General features: G+C 39.8%; 1 protein-coding gene across 1 annotated transcript in view; it reads left to right on the top strand.

Moving 5' to 3' along the window:
- The window catches only part of PIK3CG (phosphatidylinositol-4,5-bisphosphate 3-kinase catalytic subunit gamma), a 30,600-nt gene extending 21,650 nt beyond the window's left edge, over positions 1–8,950 (top strand). The window contains exon 11 of the mRNA XM_036863674.1: positions 7,711–8,950. Within this exon, the coding sequence (XP_036719569.1) occupies positions 7,711–7,989 (279 nt within the window). The 3' untranslated portion in view covers positions 7,990–8,950. The remainder of the gene's footprint in view (positions 1–7,710) is intronic.
- Positions 8,951–20,211: the final 11,261 nt, after the last annotated feature.

Raw genomic sequence — 20,211 nt, forward strand, 5'->3', positions numbered from 1 at the left:
TCGCTCTCACCTCAGATGCCAGGCGGTCGTAACTACTTCTGCCTCAGTTCCTCCTATTAACCCTGCCTGTTAACCTGCCTCTAGGACTGAGGCCCTGCTCCCTCCTGCCGTTCGCCTTGCTGGAGACTCCCGTGCTCTCCCTAACCCCAGCCACAGGGACCGGGGGCACCACGGAGACCTTACCTCTGGCACTCTTCTGTGGTACTCCCCAGTCCTAGGCTCTGCCGCCCCTTACTCGCTTGCGCGTGTGTATCCCTCCAACTGCCTGTACCTGGCACCTGCCTGGCTGGGCTTTCTCGGCCTCCTGCTCCGTCCTGAGTCACCAGGCCCTGTTTGTCCCTATCCAAGATGGCACGCCCATTCAACACACGACTACCTCTCAGGTCGTGCGCCAGGCCCAGGGAAGGCTCATGTCTTTACAGTTGAATTCCCTTCAGATATGACTGTTCCCTAATTCACCCTGATTTTAAAGCAATGAATCTTGCCCCACATTGACCTTGACTTCGGCACATGAAGCATTCATTCGTCATGCATTTGCAGATTATCTACGGTGTGGCAGACACACTGCTGGGCCGAGGGGACGCGAGCAGGGGCGGCGTGGCCCCAGAGCTCAGCCGAAGAGATGCGCACAGAGCTCTGTAGGGAGGATTTCACCAACGGTTTGCGGAGGGAGCAATGATTCCTGTCCTGGTGGGTAGGAGAGGGCCGTGGAGTGAAGGGGATGTTTTTATCGGCGGCCTTAAGGTCTGAGTTCATTTTCATTTTGCCTGGCAGATGCAGGAAGGCAGAAAGAAGAACATGAGCAAGGGCATGAAGTTAGGATTTAGTATCAGTATTTTAAGAGCAAAGAGTACAGTCATCCAGAATGGATGGAAGCTAGGTATACGGGGGCGTGTGTAGTGGAATTTGAGGCGAGAAGGGAGATTTGGATCCAATTTGATGCAGTGCATGGGATGGATTAGGGGGTAGAGAGCCAAGCAAAGAAGTCACTTAGAGCTCAAATGATTAATCACAAATTAATGTAATAAAGGCCTATTATAAGTCAACAGGGAGATGAGTTTGTTGAATTGTTTCTAATATACTGAGTCGATAAAGGATTTGCATCCTCTGGGGATTTACGTCCTGGCCCACTAACGAGGTCGAGCTCAGCCTCCTGCATTCCAGTACTGAAGACTCCAGTACTTCCTCCTCTCTCCACGCTGTCCGTCAGAAGATGCCTTCAGAGAAGTGTCCGCATCAGCCATGGGTAGAAGCTTGCATATGTCGGTGTGATTTCTCTGCCAGATGCAGACTTGCGTGGGTTTGTAGAATTGTTAGGACTTAGATAAGCTTGCCAAATTTTATCACTTTTCTGGAAAAGATATGAGCACAAGACTGGAAAGGTGGCCTTGGACAGGATTTGTGCATTAATCCACCAGCATGCGGTGTCACTCGGTTCCTAAGATTAGACCCCTGTTACTTTTAAACATTTATCGAGATTAACCTTCTAACTGGCATCCTTCTCTCAGTGTTTAGTTTCTCTTAGAGAATTGTTTTGTCTTGCATCAGAATATTATCGAGGACATTATTCACCACGTTACAAAGTGTACTTTTTATAAAGATCCTCTTGCAAAAGTTCTATCATGTCTTAGAAAAGTTGTGTTTCTCCTAAACAAATAGTTTTTTAAAATCTTCTGAACATGGGATGAAGTAACTGATTCGATTTCCCTTTTGGCTGAAGATACATTTGAAGGCCGCGCTTAGCAAGAATATAGGATTTGTGATGTATAGTTTTAGTCTCTTTTCCAAACCCATTGTGGATCCCTTTGCTTTTTCTACCCACTTCTAATGAATGTTACTGTGACTTTTGTGTATCCAAATAATGCACCTTCAACCCTTTTTGGGACAAGGCACAAATAAACACACACACATACATACAGTCTGTTTAGAATAGTTGACTAAAGTAGAACAGTTTAATTGTACCTTTAGGTTTCTAATGAGCTTCTAGCTAAATATTTGAGAAGATGGCAGTACAGCCCTTGCCCCTTGTAGACAGAGCTAGTCTGGGAATCATTTCTAAGTTCTTAAAGATGGCAATCCTAAGTCAAACTCCACGAATGCACGACCAAGTGTCGGACACACTCTTCTTTCAGATTTACCAGATTCCAGCATTACTAGGTCCTAATCATTGACCTTCTCTGTTTTGCCAAAATAACTTCTAAAGGCATTGCTTAGCCAACTCATTGATTTTTATTTAAAAAAATGAAATTCTCTTTGACAAATCTTATTTTTTCTCCCCTGTCTCTGAGGAAGGAGACAGGGGAGAAAAACTAATAGTAATAGTAATGTGGCAGACAGAGGCTGCATTACTATTTAGGAAAAGTAAGTGGGTGAGGACATTTCTTCTCATTGATGAGTATATGTGAGTGTTGTTTCTCTCTCTCCTCTCAGCCTGGCTTCTTTTTCTGGAGTTTCTGTTTTATGGCCCTGAGGTTACTTCCTCATTTTTGTAGCTGTGTACAGTAATATTTCACTTCCACTTTGTTTCTAGATGAGAATAGAGGTGTTTGGTTTTCAGAAAAAGTAGGACTATTCCACATGACCTTGGACTGTCTAAAGCAGCCACAGTTCATTGGTGGTTAAAAAATTAATAGATTATGCATAGAAAGGACTTTGTTTTCAGTATAGTAAACTGATAAGTTGGGCCAGTGAACGAATCAAGTCAAAGTGTTGACCCTGAAATGGTAATAGTTTCCTTTGTTCTTAAGACTTATGAGAGGGGTAGCTCTGTAAAAAGCAACCTTTCCTTTGGTACTGGTTGCTGTAATTAAGGCATTTGAATCAATTCTGAAATAAAGAGCAGATTGCCTACTATATAGGCTCAATCTACTTATTAGCTACTAATGGGTAGTGGTCCAGCCAATGACAGTAACAATGTTACACTGTTCCCCACATTCACGCTAGTTAACAAGTATCTTAAACCAAGTCCCTGGACATCAGGTTCCTCCTTTCCCCCTTCTCTGCTCCATAGTACAAAGCCTCAACCGGCAGTTGAGAAGGACAGGATGAGGATGCATGTGGTCAGTGGCCGGCAGCCCCGGCAGAAGGGAACATTCTGTTGCTACAGCCAATAACTTCTGTGTTCTGTGCTTCCCCCCGAGCTCCCCAAGCCATATCCTCACAGCCCCTCAAACCACAGGCCTCTGCTGAGGCAGCACGGTCAGGAAGCTCAGACAGACCCTAGGGCTGAGTCCAAGGGCAGAAATGAAACCCCTGGGGCTTGAGCAGGCCGAGCAAGGGCCCAGCTGGGCCCCTCCTAGCAAGAGAACCATCTGCTATGTAGTCAGTGTGCTATATGCTTCCATCATCCCCCTCACCTCCTGGGGCCAGCGCCAAGACACCCCCTCCACTGACTCTGGTGGGAGTGGGGCTCATCTCCTTCCTGCCCTGGCCCAGCCCACCCCTAGGTCTCTGCTGTCGGAGGGGACTTTTTGGACAGGTGGTCTAGATGGCAAGGTGACCTCCTTAGTGATGAGAAGTGTGTGACTTCTTACACTGTCAATAATAATAGCCAACCCTTTACATAGCACTTGAATCTCACCACAATCCCATGACACGGGTATTGTTGTTATTATTATTCTGATTCTACGATGAGGAAACCAAGGTCCAGAGAGGTTAAGTAACTTCTCTGATGACAAACAGCTTGTCGATAATAAAGGCACGATTTGAATCCAGGCAGTGAAGTGTGACTGTGTGCTTTTAACCCCTGCTCCACACACCTTTAAGCAAAAGATAATTAAGTCTGTACCATGTCTCTAAGTCTGCACCGCCAAACAGAATTTACACAGCGTGTCTGACCAGTATGGAGCGTGTGGTTAAATTTGGAGATGAAATTTTGTTCTCATAGAAGTGACCCTTGGGTGTGAAAATTAGAATTAACTGAATAAATTCAAGCCAGCAGAAATTCCTTATATAGGAGAGGTGGCCTTGGAGAACAACAGGACAGTTTCTTCCCTTTCATATGTCTCTCTGTGGCTACAGCGATTGGTGAATCGGTGCATTGCCACTTAAATATTTACTGAGCACCCATGGATTGGTGTTATAATGACGTGACCCCAGATTAATTTTCCTCCTCAAAATTTTCCTGTTAAAGAGTTTGACCACACAGTGGGCTCAGACAGCAGGGGGTTTGCCCGGAGCCCCCAGCGTACAGAAGGCTAGAAAATAATTAAAAATCAGAATGTCCTCTAATTCAAAAGCAAAAGGCATCCCCATATCTGCCCTTGTGAAAATTGTGCGAGTTGGCCAATTAATGAGACTGTTGCCTGGGGTGAAGTCTGCCCCTAGCCTGTGTAATTGCCAAGAAATGAGAGAGACCTCAGTGGGTCCTAGGGATGAGCAAAAGAAAATGATTTCCGGACGTAAGTGGAATCATTAAGAATGCAAGAGCGCTAATGCACCACAGCTGCTTCCAGGGCGCAAGAGGTGCCTGGACCAAGGCAGGAACAGCCCAGTGTTGAGTCTCCTGCTTTGTGGTGAGTAAGCAGGGAGGAGATGCAGAGTTGATCTCCCCTCCAGGTAGGGAAGGGAGAGGACTAACATTTACTGAATGCTCCTTATGTACCACCCTCTATGTTGAGCATTTTATATATACTGTCTGACTTAAAAAAATGCCAGAATAGTCCATGGGTTTTTGTACCTGGACACGGTGATGTGTACACAATCCAGCCTTGACATACAGAATGACACCGGCCTGACCCCCACTATCATTGGGGTTACCCTGCCACGTGCAGGTGACACAGACAAGATCATATAAAAGCAAAAAGAAAAATCACTACTAAAATTTTGACCACTAAACTTATATTCTTTTTTTCTATGTAAGTATTTTGTGTCCATTTACCAAAATGGGATTGTACTACATGTGGTGTTTCATACCTGCTTTTTAAAACTCGCTTTTACATGCTTATTAAATACTCTTCTACAGGATCATTCTAGTAGTTACAGAGCTATGTAGATACTTTCATAAACCCTTTTTATCGATCTACGAGTGTAGGATATTTAAGTTTATTTAAGTTGCTTTCAAGTTTCCACAATGTTAAACAATGCTCTAATGAACATTCTTGTAGATAAATCACTGCAAAATTATCCAAATTTTTTAAGGGTAAATTCCTAGCCTGGAAATTGCTGGGTAAAAGGATTCTAACATTTTTTAAGTCAAGTTCATTGAAGCATAATTCAGAGAGAGCGGAATTCAGCCTTTTCAGGTGTACAGTTCTTTGAATTTTGACAAATGTATCAGTTATGTAACCACCACTACAATTAAGTTATATAACATTTATAAGTATTTTAAAGCTTTTGATGCATGTTGTCAGTCGTCTGTGAGGAAAAGTATACCACCTACCATCTAGTCCCATCTACCATCAGGCTATGAAAGGTGAACATTAGAGATTATCCTTAAAAATTAAAAAAAAAAAAGATTTTCCAATTTGGTATATGAATGTTTCCATCTCATGTTCAGTTACATTTATTTGATTACTAATGAGGTTGCATATTTTTCCATATGTTATCTGGTTTTATGTCTTATAGTATGATATACTATATCTTTGGCCTATATTTCTAGCCGACTCTTTATCTCTTTCTTATTGCTTTGTAAGAGCTATCAGGGGCTAGGGATGAAGAAGTGATCTGTCATGTTGCAAATATGTTTTCTCTTGTCATTTCCCTCTTTTAATGTTGTTTATAGCTTTTTTTTCTCAAAAATTTGAAGTTTCCGTAATCTCTCCATCTTTTCCTTATGGATTCCACCTTGGAAATCAGCTTCAAAAAGTCCTTCCTTTCTCATTCCGTGATTATTTAAATATTTTCCCTTCTTCCATTTAAATGTTTAATTCTTTTGGAATTTATTTTGGTATATCACATGGGAGAAACTTTATTTTCCCCCCAAATTATGAGCCAATTGTACCACCCCTGTTGATCAAATAATCTTTTCCCCCACTAATCTGAGGAGTCACCTTTATTATATATTTAATATGTACTTAGATATGTCTCTGAACTTTCCATTCTGTTCCACAAAATTTCTTATCTTTTTTAGAGAAGAATAGGTACTATATCACACAGTTTTAAATATTGTAGTTTTATAACGTGCTTTAATATCTAGGATAGCAAGAACTGTTTTTCGTTACTATACTTTTTCAGAATGTTCTCTCAGGCCCTAATTATCCCAGATGAACTTCAAAACATATCTGGGTTTAAATATCCAATAGGAATTTTTATTCAATTTCATTATATTTATAGATTAATCTGAGAAAAATTTTTATCTTTATAATAAACAGTTTTATCACTGAGGAACATGCCATGTCACTCCACATGTTCAAGTTTTCCTTTACTTACTTCGGTAAATGTTTACAGTTTTTAAAAAATGGGTTCTGCATGTTTTGTGTAGGTGTTTATCTCAGGAATCATGGGGGTTTTGTTACCGTTACTCACAGCATCCGTCTTTTTACTTTCTAACTGGTGGCTCCTACTTATAGCATTCTATTTATTAACTTTATAAAAAGCTAGTTTAATAAAAACTAGTTACAATAGTATTTTAGTTTTCTTCCCCTTCAGTGTTCCTAGAAGACAACGGTTATTTGTAAATACTAACGATTTAACCTTCACTTTTCTGATCTTATACATTTCTTTTTCCCAGACTCATTATTCAGAATGATTGTGACTGGTAATTTCAGATCATTCTTCACATCATTTCATTTTTGTCACATGTTAAATTACATGTTACTTTGATAAAAATCAAAAGTGGGTTTTAATCCAGTACCTTATGATGAACTACTCTTGCAAGTTTCTGATAAACCCTAGCTGCCTATGGAGTGTTATTCTCTTAACATTTTACTCAGTATTTTATTTGAAATATTTAAACCTGTAATCATTAATTTCGGTTTTCTTTAATATGCCATCTTTGCCAAATTACGATATTAAGGTTGGACTATTCTGATTTTGTAAAATTGGGAACCTTGCAACTTTTTCTTCATGTTGGAACAATTTAATTGGCATGAGCATGCCTGTTGCTTCAGAAGTGGGCTTAACTCACCTGTCACCTACTCCAAGGCTTTTAGAGAAGGCACCAGCCATAGCATTGTTGAAAGCCCTCTCTCACTCAGTATTCAGAATTTATTTTAAATTTCCAAAGGTCAGTCAACAATTTGGAGAGTCAGACAATGAAAAACTAATTCATCTGCTTTCTTAGGATAGGACACATTGGAAAATAAAGATGAAAACTACCTAAATCTCAAACACCACATTTCCATCCGTTCTTTGGATTCCATTAGCTCTTGGCAAACATTATTTACGCTTACATAAAGTTATGTGATTCCTGGATGGTGTTCAAAAACTGACTCATTCCTTTTCAGAGACTACAGAAATTTCCACCCTCATTTGCCTAGAAAAGAGATTGAAGTAAAAAGAGTAAGAAAGAAGATGAAACTTACTGTATCAGTTAGTTTTCCTTGAGCACACCCTGGGTGTGTGCAACCAAACTACATTGCTTCAGAGATTATAAAAGCAGTCTGTGTTCTCCAGTTTTTCATCTGAGGCAGGGGACCTGCCTTGCTTGTGATGATTTCCTCGCAGGGACAGGATAATGCCATGTAAATTCCAAAACAGCCTGCTGGTCTGCAGCCTACTTCGATGCCATAACAGCGTTTTGTTAACAGCGTTTTCTTTCCCTTTATCCAGGATGTCTGCGTCAAGGCTTACCTAGCCCTTCGTCATCACACAAACCTTCTCATCATCCTCTTCTCCATGATGTTGATGACAGGAATGCCCCAGTTAACCAGCAAAGAAGACATCGAATACATTCGGGATGCCCTGACAGTGGGGAAGAGCGAGGAGGAGGCTAAAAAGTATTTTCTGGATCAGATTGAAGTTTGCAGAGACAAAGGATGGACTGTGCAGTTTAACTGGTTCCTACATCTTGTTCTCGGCATCAAACAAGGGGAGAAACATTCTGCCTAATACTTTGGGCTAGAATTTAAAAGCTTTAAGTCAGCACGGCAGTCATCAAACTTGATGTAAAATGTCATAGGACGTTATGAAAGCTGCCACTTGAGAAACCTAGCTCTTTCTCTAGCTGAACTCTTCACTGGAGAAAAATATTGGCACGTCTGATTGTTTAAGTGATGTTCAATTTCAGCCTTATTTGCAGGTTTGTTTTTTTCTCATTTGTCTCCATGATGTTGGAGAACATTCTAAGTTTAAACAGCCTAATTCCTCCCTCACTGGGGCTGATGTTTTGACTATCATACTATTGAGTACTTCTGGAAATTCTTTAGAATAATTGGTAACATCTCTTTTCATCTGGGCTTCTTCTCAATTTGGGTTATCCTTGTGTTTCTCAAACTCTTTTCAGAAGAAAAAAATATGATCATTGTAACCTTTGTCTCATTCCGTAAACGACACTTCCGAACATCCCCTCCATGGCTGCAGACGTTAGTGATGTGCTAAAAGCAAGGAAAGCGAGCTAGTCTTTTCAGGGTCTTTTGCAATTAGGTTCTCTTACCACTGAGACTCACAAACACAAAACGGAACATCTGAACCTTTGTGCCCTGGCCCTTCTCCGCTGGTCTGGTTCCAGGGTTAAGAATAGCAAAATCTGTCTCAACTCTGCCCACAGAGCAAACTCTCAAGTGCAATTATGATAGCCTTCTCAGCATAGAAACAGGAAGTAACTAAAGGGACTCATTTGGGGCCTTTATATTTCCCCCCACCCCCGCCTTTCTCCCTGCCTCTCTTCTTCCTCACTTTCCACATTCTCACAGCTCTTTATGCAGAGTTGTGAAATCTTCAACAATACCTTTACCCTAGAACTCAAAATTAGTTGAAAAGAATTTCTCCTCTAGGGATACTAGAATTTTAGGTACTTATTTGTAAAGCTGTTTGCTGGAGTTTTTAAAAAGTACATTATTAAAGGAGACATTCCTGAAATTATGGATGTTTCCAAATGCCTTAATTTCAAATTTTGGTCTCAGCAGTTTTTCCTTTCTTTTTTAATGGAAGAAGATATTTAATATCTAAAACAGTTCTCCAAGTTAGGAAGAACACTACTTGCCCTATGCATCTTGCAGTTTAAAGGACTTTTACACTCCAACACATTCTTCAGATTTTCTAAAAACAATTCAAATGTCTTCTTTAAAAACTATTTTCATCTCTTAAATATTTTCTATTTATTGGAAGTGTTAACAGAGAAAGATCATTAAATTATTTATAAAATATTTTAAAATGACCTATAGTTAATACTTGACATAGAAATAACTCTGTTAATGGTGTCTATGTTTAAGTTTAATGAGATATAAATATATATTTAATTTTTAAGTTTTCTAAATAGATACCTGTTGGACTTTGGTGTAGCCCAAACCTTTCTTTCTGAGTATGCAAAAGCCCAGTGGTTCTTAACTCTGGCTGCAAATCAGAATCACCAGGGATACTTTAAAAAAGTACTCTGCCTGAGCACCCACCTCCACTTGTAATCAATTAGTTTGGGATGAGGCCCAGACATCAGTGTTTTTCTAAGTACTCCAGGTGATTCTAATATGCAAGCAGGGTTCAAAAGCCCTGCATGACCCTTGAAGGTGCAGGTGACAGTGCTTCCTTTTCTACTGATCTTCCTTTCCCCAGCTCCTAAGGTATCCAGAAAAAGCTCCTCTTCCTTGACAACTCATCCTTTTAAAATCACGCTTATCACTCTGTACAGAGGACCATGCCTGTAATGAAATGTTTATTCCTCTGTGTTAATGGAGAATAGACATTTTATAGCATTTTTAAACCAACTATTCTCCACCATTCTTTTGAAGAATGATGCTTTCTCATTCAGAAGAGGATGTTTCTTTATTCTTATAAAGCACAGTCAAGCTCAGACCTTGCACAAATTCCACTTTTTACTTGAATTGCTCAAGAAATCATCTTAATGATAGAAGAATGACAGAGGAATGTATTTCTATTTAGCCTGTTGGTGCATGTGTGTACAAATTTGCTCTTCGAAAGAACAAGTTCTTTTGTTAACGCTGTTTCTGTATATATATGTATCACATTGGGGTTGATTCTTCCATATTCCAATGAAGGTACAATTTTAACTCTGTAGACATACAAATAAACAAAAATCACCTTTGTGCGCTTCCTTCATCGTCCCCAATGACCCACAACTTTTATACCTTTGAAAATGTGCTAGAACCTGGGTCATCTTGCTATTGGGAGGAGATGTTGGGGAACCACCCCTACTCTATCTTCAGTGCCAGATGAAAACAGAGATCACAAGTCAGATGGTTCAGTTCAAAGCAGCATATATGTGTATCTAGGGTGGGTTACATAATTTGCAAGCCCAGGGCAAAATGAAAACGCGGGGGCCGTGGTTCACAAATCATTACGAAATTCAAGACGGCAACAGCAGAGTACTAAACCTTCTGAGCGTGCGACACTGCCCAGCTCACAAGCCCATGGAGCTGACACTGGGCGCATCTGAACAATGGCTTTGGTGCTCAGCTTACACTTAGACCACGCCTGTGTGAGTGCAGGTTAACGCTCCAGATCAAAATGTTGCTTCTGCTCTAATTGAAATACCTCATCTCTACGGCTGTACGTGAAGTCCTAAAACACTGGCCCATGGCTTTGGAACTGGAACTATGGCCACTAAAGTAAAGCAAAGGGGATATTCTAGCCCTAGTCCCACATGACTGCCTTTGACTGGCTTTGGTGATACTTTGGTGAGAGTAGGGGGAAGTGGAAACTGTAATAAAATATGTCAACTCCTAGAGCAAACTCTTAATTTTAAAAAATTAACTTTGTTAAATATATCTTTTACAAGAGTCGAATTATTTTTTAAAGAAAGGTTAGATGTCGGAATTCTGCATAATTTGGAGGCTGTTAGTGCTATGTAAATGGAAATTAGTTATTTTTTGAAATGAGTCTGAAAAATAATTTAGAAAGTAAGTTTCTGCAGCAAATTCTGGCCTTTATTTGGTAAGTGAGGCTCTCTTTGACTTGTGAAATAAATTGTCAATTATATTTTACTATGTAAAGAAAAAAGAAATTTGGATTTTTAACGTTTCTGCTGTATTATTTTCTGTTTAATCCAACCGAATAATTCTGGTCATGAAATCTGGTTCTAGTCTGGGTGCTTGTCTGCATTTTCCAAAAACTCATCTTCAGGACAGGTGCTGGGGAACTAAAGCACACACCTTGGCTTAGGTGAGCCCAGAGAGCTAGCTACTCCCTCTTCCGGACAGTCCCATCCTCCCCACTTGCATTTATATTTTCATTGCAAATTGTTAAATGTAAATTCAAATAAAAGAAGGAATCTGATATCGTGTGTTCTCTGCATACATTTTTCAATGTCTGAAGGTTCAGATATTCCTAAAATTCAAATTTTCTTTCAAGAAATCTTTACTGAGTGCCCACTACTTACTAGACACTGTGTGAAGTATTGGATATGACCAACCATATCCAATACTAGACCAACCCAGTCCCAGTCCTTAAAAAGTTTATAATTTGCTGGTGACGGTAGACACTTCATGATGGGGGTTGCTGTGGGTTACACTGTGTCCCCCCAAAACATATGTTGAAGTCCTAACCCCTGGTATCTGTGAATGTGACCTTGTTTGGAAATAAGGTCTACAGATGTAATCAAGTTAAGATGAGGTGGGCCTTACATATACCTGGACAAAACTGTAATTCAAAAAGATACATGCACCCCTATGTCCACAGCAGCACTATTTACAATAGCCAAAACATGGAAACAACCTAAATGTCCATCGACAGATGAATGGATAAAAAAGAAATGGTACATATATACAATGGAATACTACTCAGCCACAAAAAAAGAATGAAATAAGGCCATTTGCAGCAACATGGATGCAACTAGAGATTCTCATACTAAGCGAAGTAAGTCAGACAGAGAAAGACAAATACCGTATTATATCACTTATATGGGGGATCTAAAACATGACACAAATGAACTTATCTATGAAACAGACTCACAGACAGAGAGAACAGACTTGTGGTTGCCAAGGGGGAGGGGGGCAGGGGAGGGTTGGACTGGAAATTTGGGATTAGCAGAAGCAAACTATTATATATAGAATGGATAAACAACAAGGTCCTACTATATAGCACAGGGAACTATATTCAGTATCCTGTGATAAACCATAATAGAAAAGAATGTAAAAAAAGAATGTAAAAATTTTTTAAATAAAAATAAAAAAGATGAGGTGGGCCCTAATCCATTATGAGTGGTATACTTAACAGAAGGGAAGGAAGAATGCCTTGTGACGGAGGTAGAGATTATAATCATGCGTCTACAAGCCCCAGGAACTCCTGGGGCTACCAGAAGGTAGAATAGGAAAGGAAGCCTCCTCCCCTAGAAGCTTCCAAGGGAGCATGGCCCTGCCAATGCCTTGGTTTCAGACTTTCTAGCCTCCAGAACTGTGAGAGAATACATATCTATTGCCACTCAGTTGGTGATACTTTGTTATGGCACCCCTAGGAAACTAATAGTGTCAATAATGAAAATTTTTGTGGGGTTTTTTGGGGGGTCAGGGGATCACATAGTTTAGGTAAGTAAACCTGTTTGATATTTTCTGCTGTTACCAACAAGATTGAATTGTGAGCAAAATACATAACAGAGTGCTAATATTCTTAATATATTAAAAATCTCTAATAATTCAGTAAGTAAAAGATAATACCTCATTAGAAAATATTTAATTCACACAGAGAACATGCATTGTGGCCATTAAACATATGACAGCAGACCCCAAATCACTGTTGATTAAACAAATGCAAATTCAAACCTAAGCTCCTTTTCCCCATTAGATAAGCAAATATTGGTAATGCCCAGAGTTCGCGATACTTTGAGAGAAAGAGCAGTCTATGACACTGTTGAAAGCAGAATGTGTTGGTAAATTCATGCCTGGTATTTTGTCAAAACTTAGAAAATGAAGACGGTATCTATTCTCTGACCCAGCAAGTCCACATCCAAGAATTTATCCTTCAGAAATTCTTGGACAAGTACGCAAAGACTTATGGATAAAAACAGTTGCCAGCACTCTTTGTAATAACCAAAAATTGGAAACAAATGAAAAGCCCCTCTCAATAGCACACTGATTAAATCACATCCATACGCTGGACTGCAATGAAGCCCTCAAAAAGGCAGATCAAAATCTATTGGCAACCAGGCACATCTATGACCTGCTGAGGAGTGAAACAAGGTGGTTACAGGACAGGGTTACATCAAAGTTACGTTCAAGCTAACATGTAGGTTTGCACATGCATTAAAGGCTGGGGGATATACTCACACCAAACCGTTAGTAGTGATTTTTTTTTTACCTTGCATTCATTTTTTTCTCTTGGATTTTGGGGAATTTGACTTTCTACAGGTTGAATTTCTTAACAAGGGATAAAAAATTGTCTTTCATTTTGGGGAAAAAATGCAGTCTGCATGATAATCTTATCCTTTAGCTTACATGGAGTGTCATTAAAAGCTCAGAAAATTTTGTTTCTCAGAGGGAAAATAATCACGTGAAGTCAATAATTATCAAGCACTGACATCAAAGCTGTTGTTGGCATAAAGACGACAATGGCGAAGCCTCCTGTCTTACCGGACCCTGCCTGATTGTGATCTGTTTACGCTAAGGCTGGCCCCATCCATCCCCTAAAGTGTCAGTGCTTTTGGCGGGGGCCCTCCAGGGCTGCTCTCTTCAATCATTAAGCGATGCCTTGCCCGGCTCAGTTCTTCTCAGCTCTTCAAACCTGTGCAGCCCCTGTGGCCATGCTGAGCTCTCTAGCTCATGGTTAAGGCTCCCCTTGGAGGTGCAAACTGCCTCATTTTCACTTCTCATGAACGTCAGATTTTTTTTTCCTACACATTCGCTGATTAGTGCGGCTTAAATCTCACTGCCTGCTGCTTTGGTAAGAATTTTCTCTTCTGGGAGCTGGGCTCTGAGTCTGAGTTCACCATGCACGGGTCGATCTGACTTGGAGGATGTAACGGGGATGGGGACCTACCAAGGAACATAAAAACCCTTTGCAGCACCTCAGCAGCACTCCTCTGTGTTTCACAGCAGATGGCCAGTCATCGGAGAAGTTTTATACTCAGAGAATGAAACTCAGAATTCTTTTGATTACACTTAAGAGGTAAAATAGGTCCCTACTGTCTGCAGAGATGCACCCACCATTACCCCCACCGTTTCCAGCCACGTGCAAGGTCTGTGGCTGAACAGCACCTCCCATCGCCAGATGTATAACACCAGCTGTTAGGGACCAGTCAGGCCTCCCACCCAGCAGCTTGCCTTTGCATCATCACCAAGCACCTGTGCTACAAAACAACTGGCCTATGGCTACTGAGGGCTTCCACTGGGGAAATCCCATGTCCACAAACCACTGCCAAACCCCTGACCTCTCTCCAACTCATCGTTCTGGAAACCAGAGAAGACAATTATTGGAAGCACCTCCTCGCTTAGACAATCATTCTTCACGGTGACAGAGAATATTCTGCAGGTTTCATTGGGTAGATGGTTTTGACTCCTTTAATCTATGGAGACTGAATGGAGTCTGAGCCTTGAGAGCTCCTAGTGGAAATGCTGGACCATTAGCCAGTAACTTGGCGGTAATCCATTCGAGGGTCTGTGCCAGATGTTGCAGGAGAAGTCTGGAGTAGGTGCGGCAGTAAAGAGAGTAGTTAAGTGGCTTTGGCATTAGACCATTCCAAATTCAAGCACTGATTGTCACTTGAAAAAACTGTCTAATCTCTCTAAATGTCAGCCCTCTCCTCTGTAAACTGGGAGAACAGCAGTACCTCATTTGCAGGATTACTGTGCAGATGAAATGAAATAATGAAAGTGAAGCATTAAGTAGAGTGTCTGGCTCTACATTACTGTTATTGCTCAATAAATGAAAGCTGTCATTTCTCTGCTCCTTTTCAAGGAAGGCTGAAGAATCTTGAGAGATCGAAATGAAAAGTTCAATGGCATCATACTTGGAGTGTGACTCTTAGGAGTATTTACAATGACGGAAATCTTAACAAGTTTCTAAGTATGGTGTCTTCTGAGTAGGACTTCAAAGGAGAAATAATTTCTATTCTATGCCAACATCAGATACCAAGGAAATCTAAATAGCATCTTTCTCTGATGAGTTATTCTAATCAATGCAAATTAGTCCCTGGGTTCTTCTGAGACTAAAGCAAGTCAGACCAACTGGAATCAACTGGCAAGGCTACTAATTCCTATTTATCTTTTTCCACCAGCTTTACTGAAGATTAATTTACATAAAATAAAATTCACCACTTTAAATGTGCAATTTGATGAGTTTTGACAAATGTATATACCCATGTATCTACCACCACAATCAAAATACAGAACCGTTCCATCATTCAAATGTTCTCTCATGCTTCTTTGTAGTCAATACCCTCCCATCTCTCCACTGAAATATTTCTATCATGAGTTTTGTCTTTTCTAGAATTTCATATAAATGGAAACATACAGTATGTGGTCTTCTGTGCCTGGCTTCTTCCACATAGCATAATGCTTTTGAGATTCATCTATATTGCCTAATAAAATATAATTAAGGAAAGCTCACTTTCTGGACAGATTTTGCAGTTCACTCTAGAGCCAAAAAAAAAAAAAAAAAACTCTCTCTCCCTGCAAACCAGCTTTCCTCCTGTTGGTTGAGCAGTAACTAGGCAGGGCTGCCTCTCAGCTCTCCTCTGGTTTGATGGTCTAGTTTAAACCTCCAGCATCTTTGAGGTCCAATTAAATTGCATTAAAGGTTACGACTGGCTCAGCTTTGGTCAGGTGTCCACCTCAGGGCCAATCAGTTATGATTAGGGACGTGGGGGTCACATGGTGAAAACATGGCTGCCAAGATTTATCCCTACTACACTGGAAACAAGGGCAGGGTAACAGGCTAAGTTTCTGAAAGTCTTTGGCCATGAGTGGAGATATGTAGGTATAGAAACATTTTGGTCAAGTTTTCTGATTTTCTTGCTTGAATATTTCTTTGCATATTAAACAATATACATAAAGACATTCTATTGTATTCACATTTTCTACATAGCCTAATACAGGATCTAACTGGTAGGACACAACTGCTGAATGCAAACATCCCTATCACTAATTAGCAGCCATCACAATAACAGGGAAGAAAGGCAATTCAACCAAGTCAAGTTAATCTTCTCTATCTTTCACCGCACAAATGAACCCAGGTCATTTACTTCTCTCCAGCTAAGTATGCAGCTGACATTTAGTGAAGGAAGCATAAAAAACGATTTCTGGCTACGTGGGTGTGTTTCATGCAAACACTCTTCTTCAGCAGCTTCTGACTTCAAACGAGAACTCCAAGCACCAGCAAGCACGTTTAGTGCTTAGTATATTTAAGCAAAAGAGAATGGAAGTTATAGTTTCCCTGGAAACCATTTCTAAAGAAACTTGCACATGCACCTTCTCAAGAAGCAGGTGCTGCAGCCTGGGAATTCTCCCCCTGACCCCTTGCCCAGGCCATCTATTACAGGGTCAAGTCCAGAGCTTCTCCGCTGTAGCTCTAGGAGCAGGGACTGGGCTTATCTGCTTAAGGTTACGTAGTATCAAGTCTTTCTTTACTGGCTGGTTCTATGAGAAAGATTCTCCCAGGTAGCTTTTGGCATCTTTTGAAGCATTTGCCAGTTCTGGCTTACCAAAGGGAAGTGGAAGAAGTCCTATAGTGTATATCAGACTGGGCGGTGGGGATTCCTCAGGGAACAAGAGGAGATAGCTCACTGATTATCGTTAGTTATTTGACTCTGAATTCCCAATGCTCTCATGTTCAGATTAGACAAAAATGGCCTGGAAAAGAGCCATGCATATTTAGTATCAGTTCCAGGACCTTTTTCAATAGCTCTGATCTTATAGAGTTCTTGGGTAGGGTTACAAAGACAAACAAACCCAACCTATCAGATTTTGCATAATTTTAGGAAATTATTGATACCTTGGTTCCCAAAGTGCCACAGGAGCAAGGTTGAGGACGATTCCTATTTGGCTCGAAGGGATATAATGTGAACCAGGAGACTTATATAAGTAACTCCTCCCACTGCAGCACTTCACCGTCCTCTTCCTGTTTCCTCCCTTTCCCACCTTCATAACAACCAGGGCTGTTATCTGGAAGAAATCAGCCTGCCTCTTTAACCTTTGCCTCTAATTTAGGGATGCTTATCTTGGGAGGTCCATGTTATTTCTTCTTTGGGAACTCTTGACATCTTAAGGCATCAGCTCAGTATCTTGGTTTCAGGGTCCTCCCCCATGTCCAACATCAATAGAACAAATGAAAAGCAAGCAAATCACACGGGGAAAGAAGGTATCATTCTAAGATATGGAAGAGACTGCATGACTCTATTTAATAGGTCAGGAGTACAACTGTAACAGTGACTAGTCTTGTAGAGACAAGGGAAAGAAATAGTAGCCAGAACAGCACTTACTCCAGACCCCTTACTAAGCAAGGCCTCCAAAACAATATCCCCATTTCCACTTGAAGTCACCCTCACCACTTAGGATGCCATGAGGTCAAGGCTGAATGTATCCAATTTACTTTCACAATAATGTCCTTTCTCTTTCAACGTGATTATCAAACACGTATGTGCCAGGATCCATGGAAAATCTTTGGAATTCAGAATTAATAACAGAAAATTCCTTCAGAGACAGAGTAATTAAGTCTCCTGCCTGTATCTTTTCCTGGCTCACATTTAGGAAAAAATTACACTGCCTAATTAATCTGGATAAAGTAGTATTTAGGAAAAACTTTCTTGCAGCAACTTGGCTTTTCAAATATTCTAAAACACAAGAGCTCAAGTTCTTCAAATGTTTATCACTGATGAATGATTGTTACCCTTCCTAGCCTTTGTTCTTCTTAGAAGGAAAATAGAGCCAGCAACCCAAATTAACATCGGATTTGTGTAAGCAAGAGCCACCATCAGCTCACCTGCAAAGTTCAATAAAGGCTCATCATTTTCTTTGCGGCCCTGCCCTCTAAGTTCAATCCTCTGTTTCTGAGAATCACAAGTGAAATATGCTATTGATTCATAAGTAAAAGCTGCATTCCTTTTTTCTCAAATTTCCTGGAACTCTCTTAAAATTTTATATTTATCTCAGTGAAATATGTAGGGCATATTTTGAATTTTTGGAATATTCTGTCTTCACCAAGTATGTCAATTGACTTGCGAATAGTTTGAATTTACACAGTTTTGGATAGAAAAACTGCAGAACAGAACCAAAGATTTCAGAATGTCTAATTAATTGGACTAAATAATCAAACGGCTGATATTGTGACAACTAGAATTACTAGGTTCTAAATGTATTCAGATTTTAAAAAATCATCTCATGAACTTTCCTTAGACAACCACAAAATACACCATGGACACCAGCAGATCTAACATCCATGAGTTCAATTACTGATGGGCAACTCTAAAGATCCAATGGTATGTATTAACTGATTTTTTTTTTTTTTGTAGGAAACCAACTTTGAACCCAAGCTGTGAGGCTCATATAAGGAGGTGAGGCGTTTAGCTAATGAGCGAGTCTTTCTGACCCATCACATCCATATCTCTACAATCCTTTTGGGTGTCCATCAAAAGCGTATACAAGTGTGATGTAGCATCACTTCTTTGTTGCTTTGTATGTTTAGTAGTTGTCTATGTTATGCTTTTATAGTTGGAAAGTCCATTTATTCACTTGTGCACCAAAAATTAGTATGAGTTAGTCATTGGGGATTCTGCAGTGAACAAATACAGGGCAAGTCCCTGTTCTCATGGACCTGCATCGTATGGTGGAGATAAAAAGTAAACAAATGAGATAATTACAGATTGTAATGTGTCATTAAAGAAATAAACTAGGTGATTTGTTACCAAGTAAATGCAGGAGGACAGCCATACATAGATGGGTCAGGAAGGGCCTTGTGGGGAACTAACATCAGAGTCAAGACTTGAAGTAAGAGAATTAGGACGCCAGCCCTTAGTTAATTATCAGCTGTTGCTGGAGAAAATTAAGTACCTGTAGAAATAGATGATGCTATTCACCTATTCCAGGGGTACTTGAGCGTCAGAAACCATCTATGAGATGAATATGATATGTTTAAATGACTTTGCATTATGCATCTGCTTTTTGATGACATATTTCAGTCATTAGGATAAAACAAAGACACTGCCTGGGCTACAATGTGTTATTTCATTAGCACAATCTACTTAGAACAAAAAATATATCTTTCAGCTCTTTTCTGCTACCAGCGTAAGTTTACCTTAGAGCAAAAGTAAATTAAATGTACAAAATTCAATTGTATTTCTATACATTTGTAATAAACAACCTGAAAAAGAAATAAAGAAAAAATTTGATTTATAATAACATCCAAAGGAATAAAGCACTTAGGAATAAATTTAACAAGTAGTGCAAAACTTATACTCTGAAAACTATAAAAACATTATTAAAAGAAATTAAAGAATATCTAAACAAATGGAGAAACATCCATGTTCAGGGATCAGAAGATAACATTGTTAAGGTGGCAATACTCCCCAAACTGTTCTACAGAATCAAGACAATGTTCAGGAAAATCCCAGCTGGCTCTGTTGTAGAACTTGACAAGCTGATTCTAATTATGGAAATGCAAGGGATTCAGAATAGCTAAAACAATTTCAAAAAAGAAAAACAAGGTTGGAGGACTTAACATTTCTCAATTTCAAAACTTAACTACAAAGGTACGGTAATCAATACCATGTGATACTGACATAAGAATAGTCACATAGATCAACGGACTAGAATTAAGAGTCCAACTTAAGAATGAGCAAAGGATATGAATAGATATTTCTCTAAAGAAAATATGAAATAGTCAATAAGCACATGAAAAGATGCTCCACATCATTAGCCATCAGGGAAATGTAAATCAAACACTCAATGAAATACCATTTCCTACCCACTAGGACAGTTAATCAAAAAGAGAATAATGAGCGTTGGTGAGGATGTGGAGGAATTGAAACCCTCATACACTACTGGTGGGAATGTAAAATGGCACAGCTGCTTTGCAAAACAGTCTGATGGTTCCTCAAAAGATTAAACATCAAGTTCCTATATGACCCAGCAATACCACTCTTAGTTATATATCAAGAGAAATGAAAACTATGTCCACATAAAAACTAGTACAAAATGTTCATAACAGCATTATTCATAACCGGCAAAATTTAGA

This window comes from Balaenoptera musculus, chromosome 9 (assembly GCF_009873245.2).
Source record: "Balaenoptera musculus isolate JJ_BM4_2016_0621 chromosome 9, mBalMus1.pri.v3, whole genome shotgun sequence".
NCBI classification, from domain to species: domain Eukaryota; kingdom Metazoa; phylum Chordata; class Mammalia; order Artiodactyla; family Balaenopteridae; genus Balaenoptera; species Balaenoptera musculus.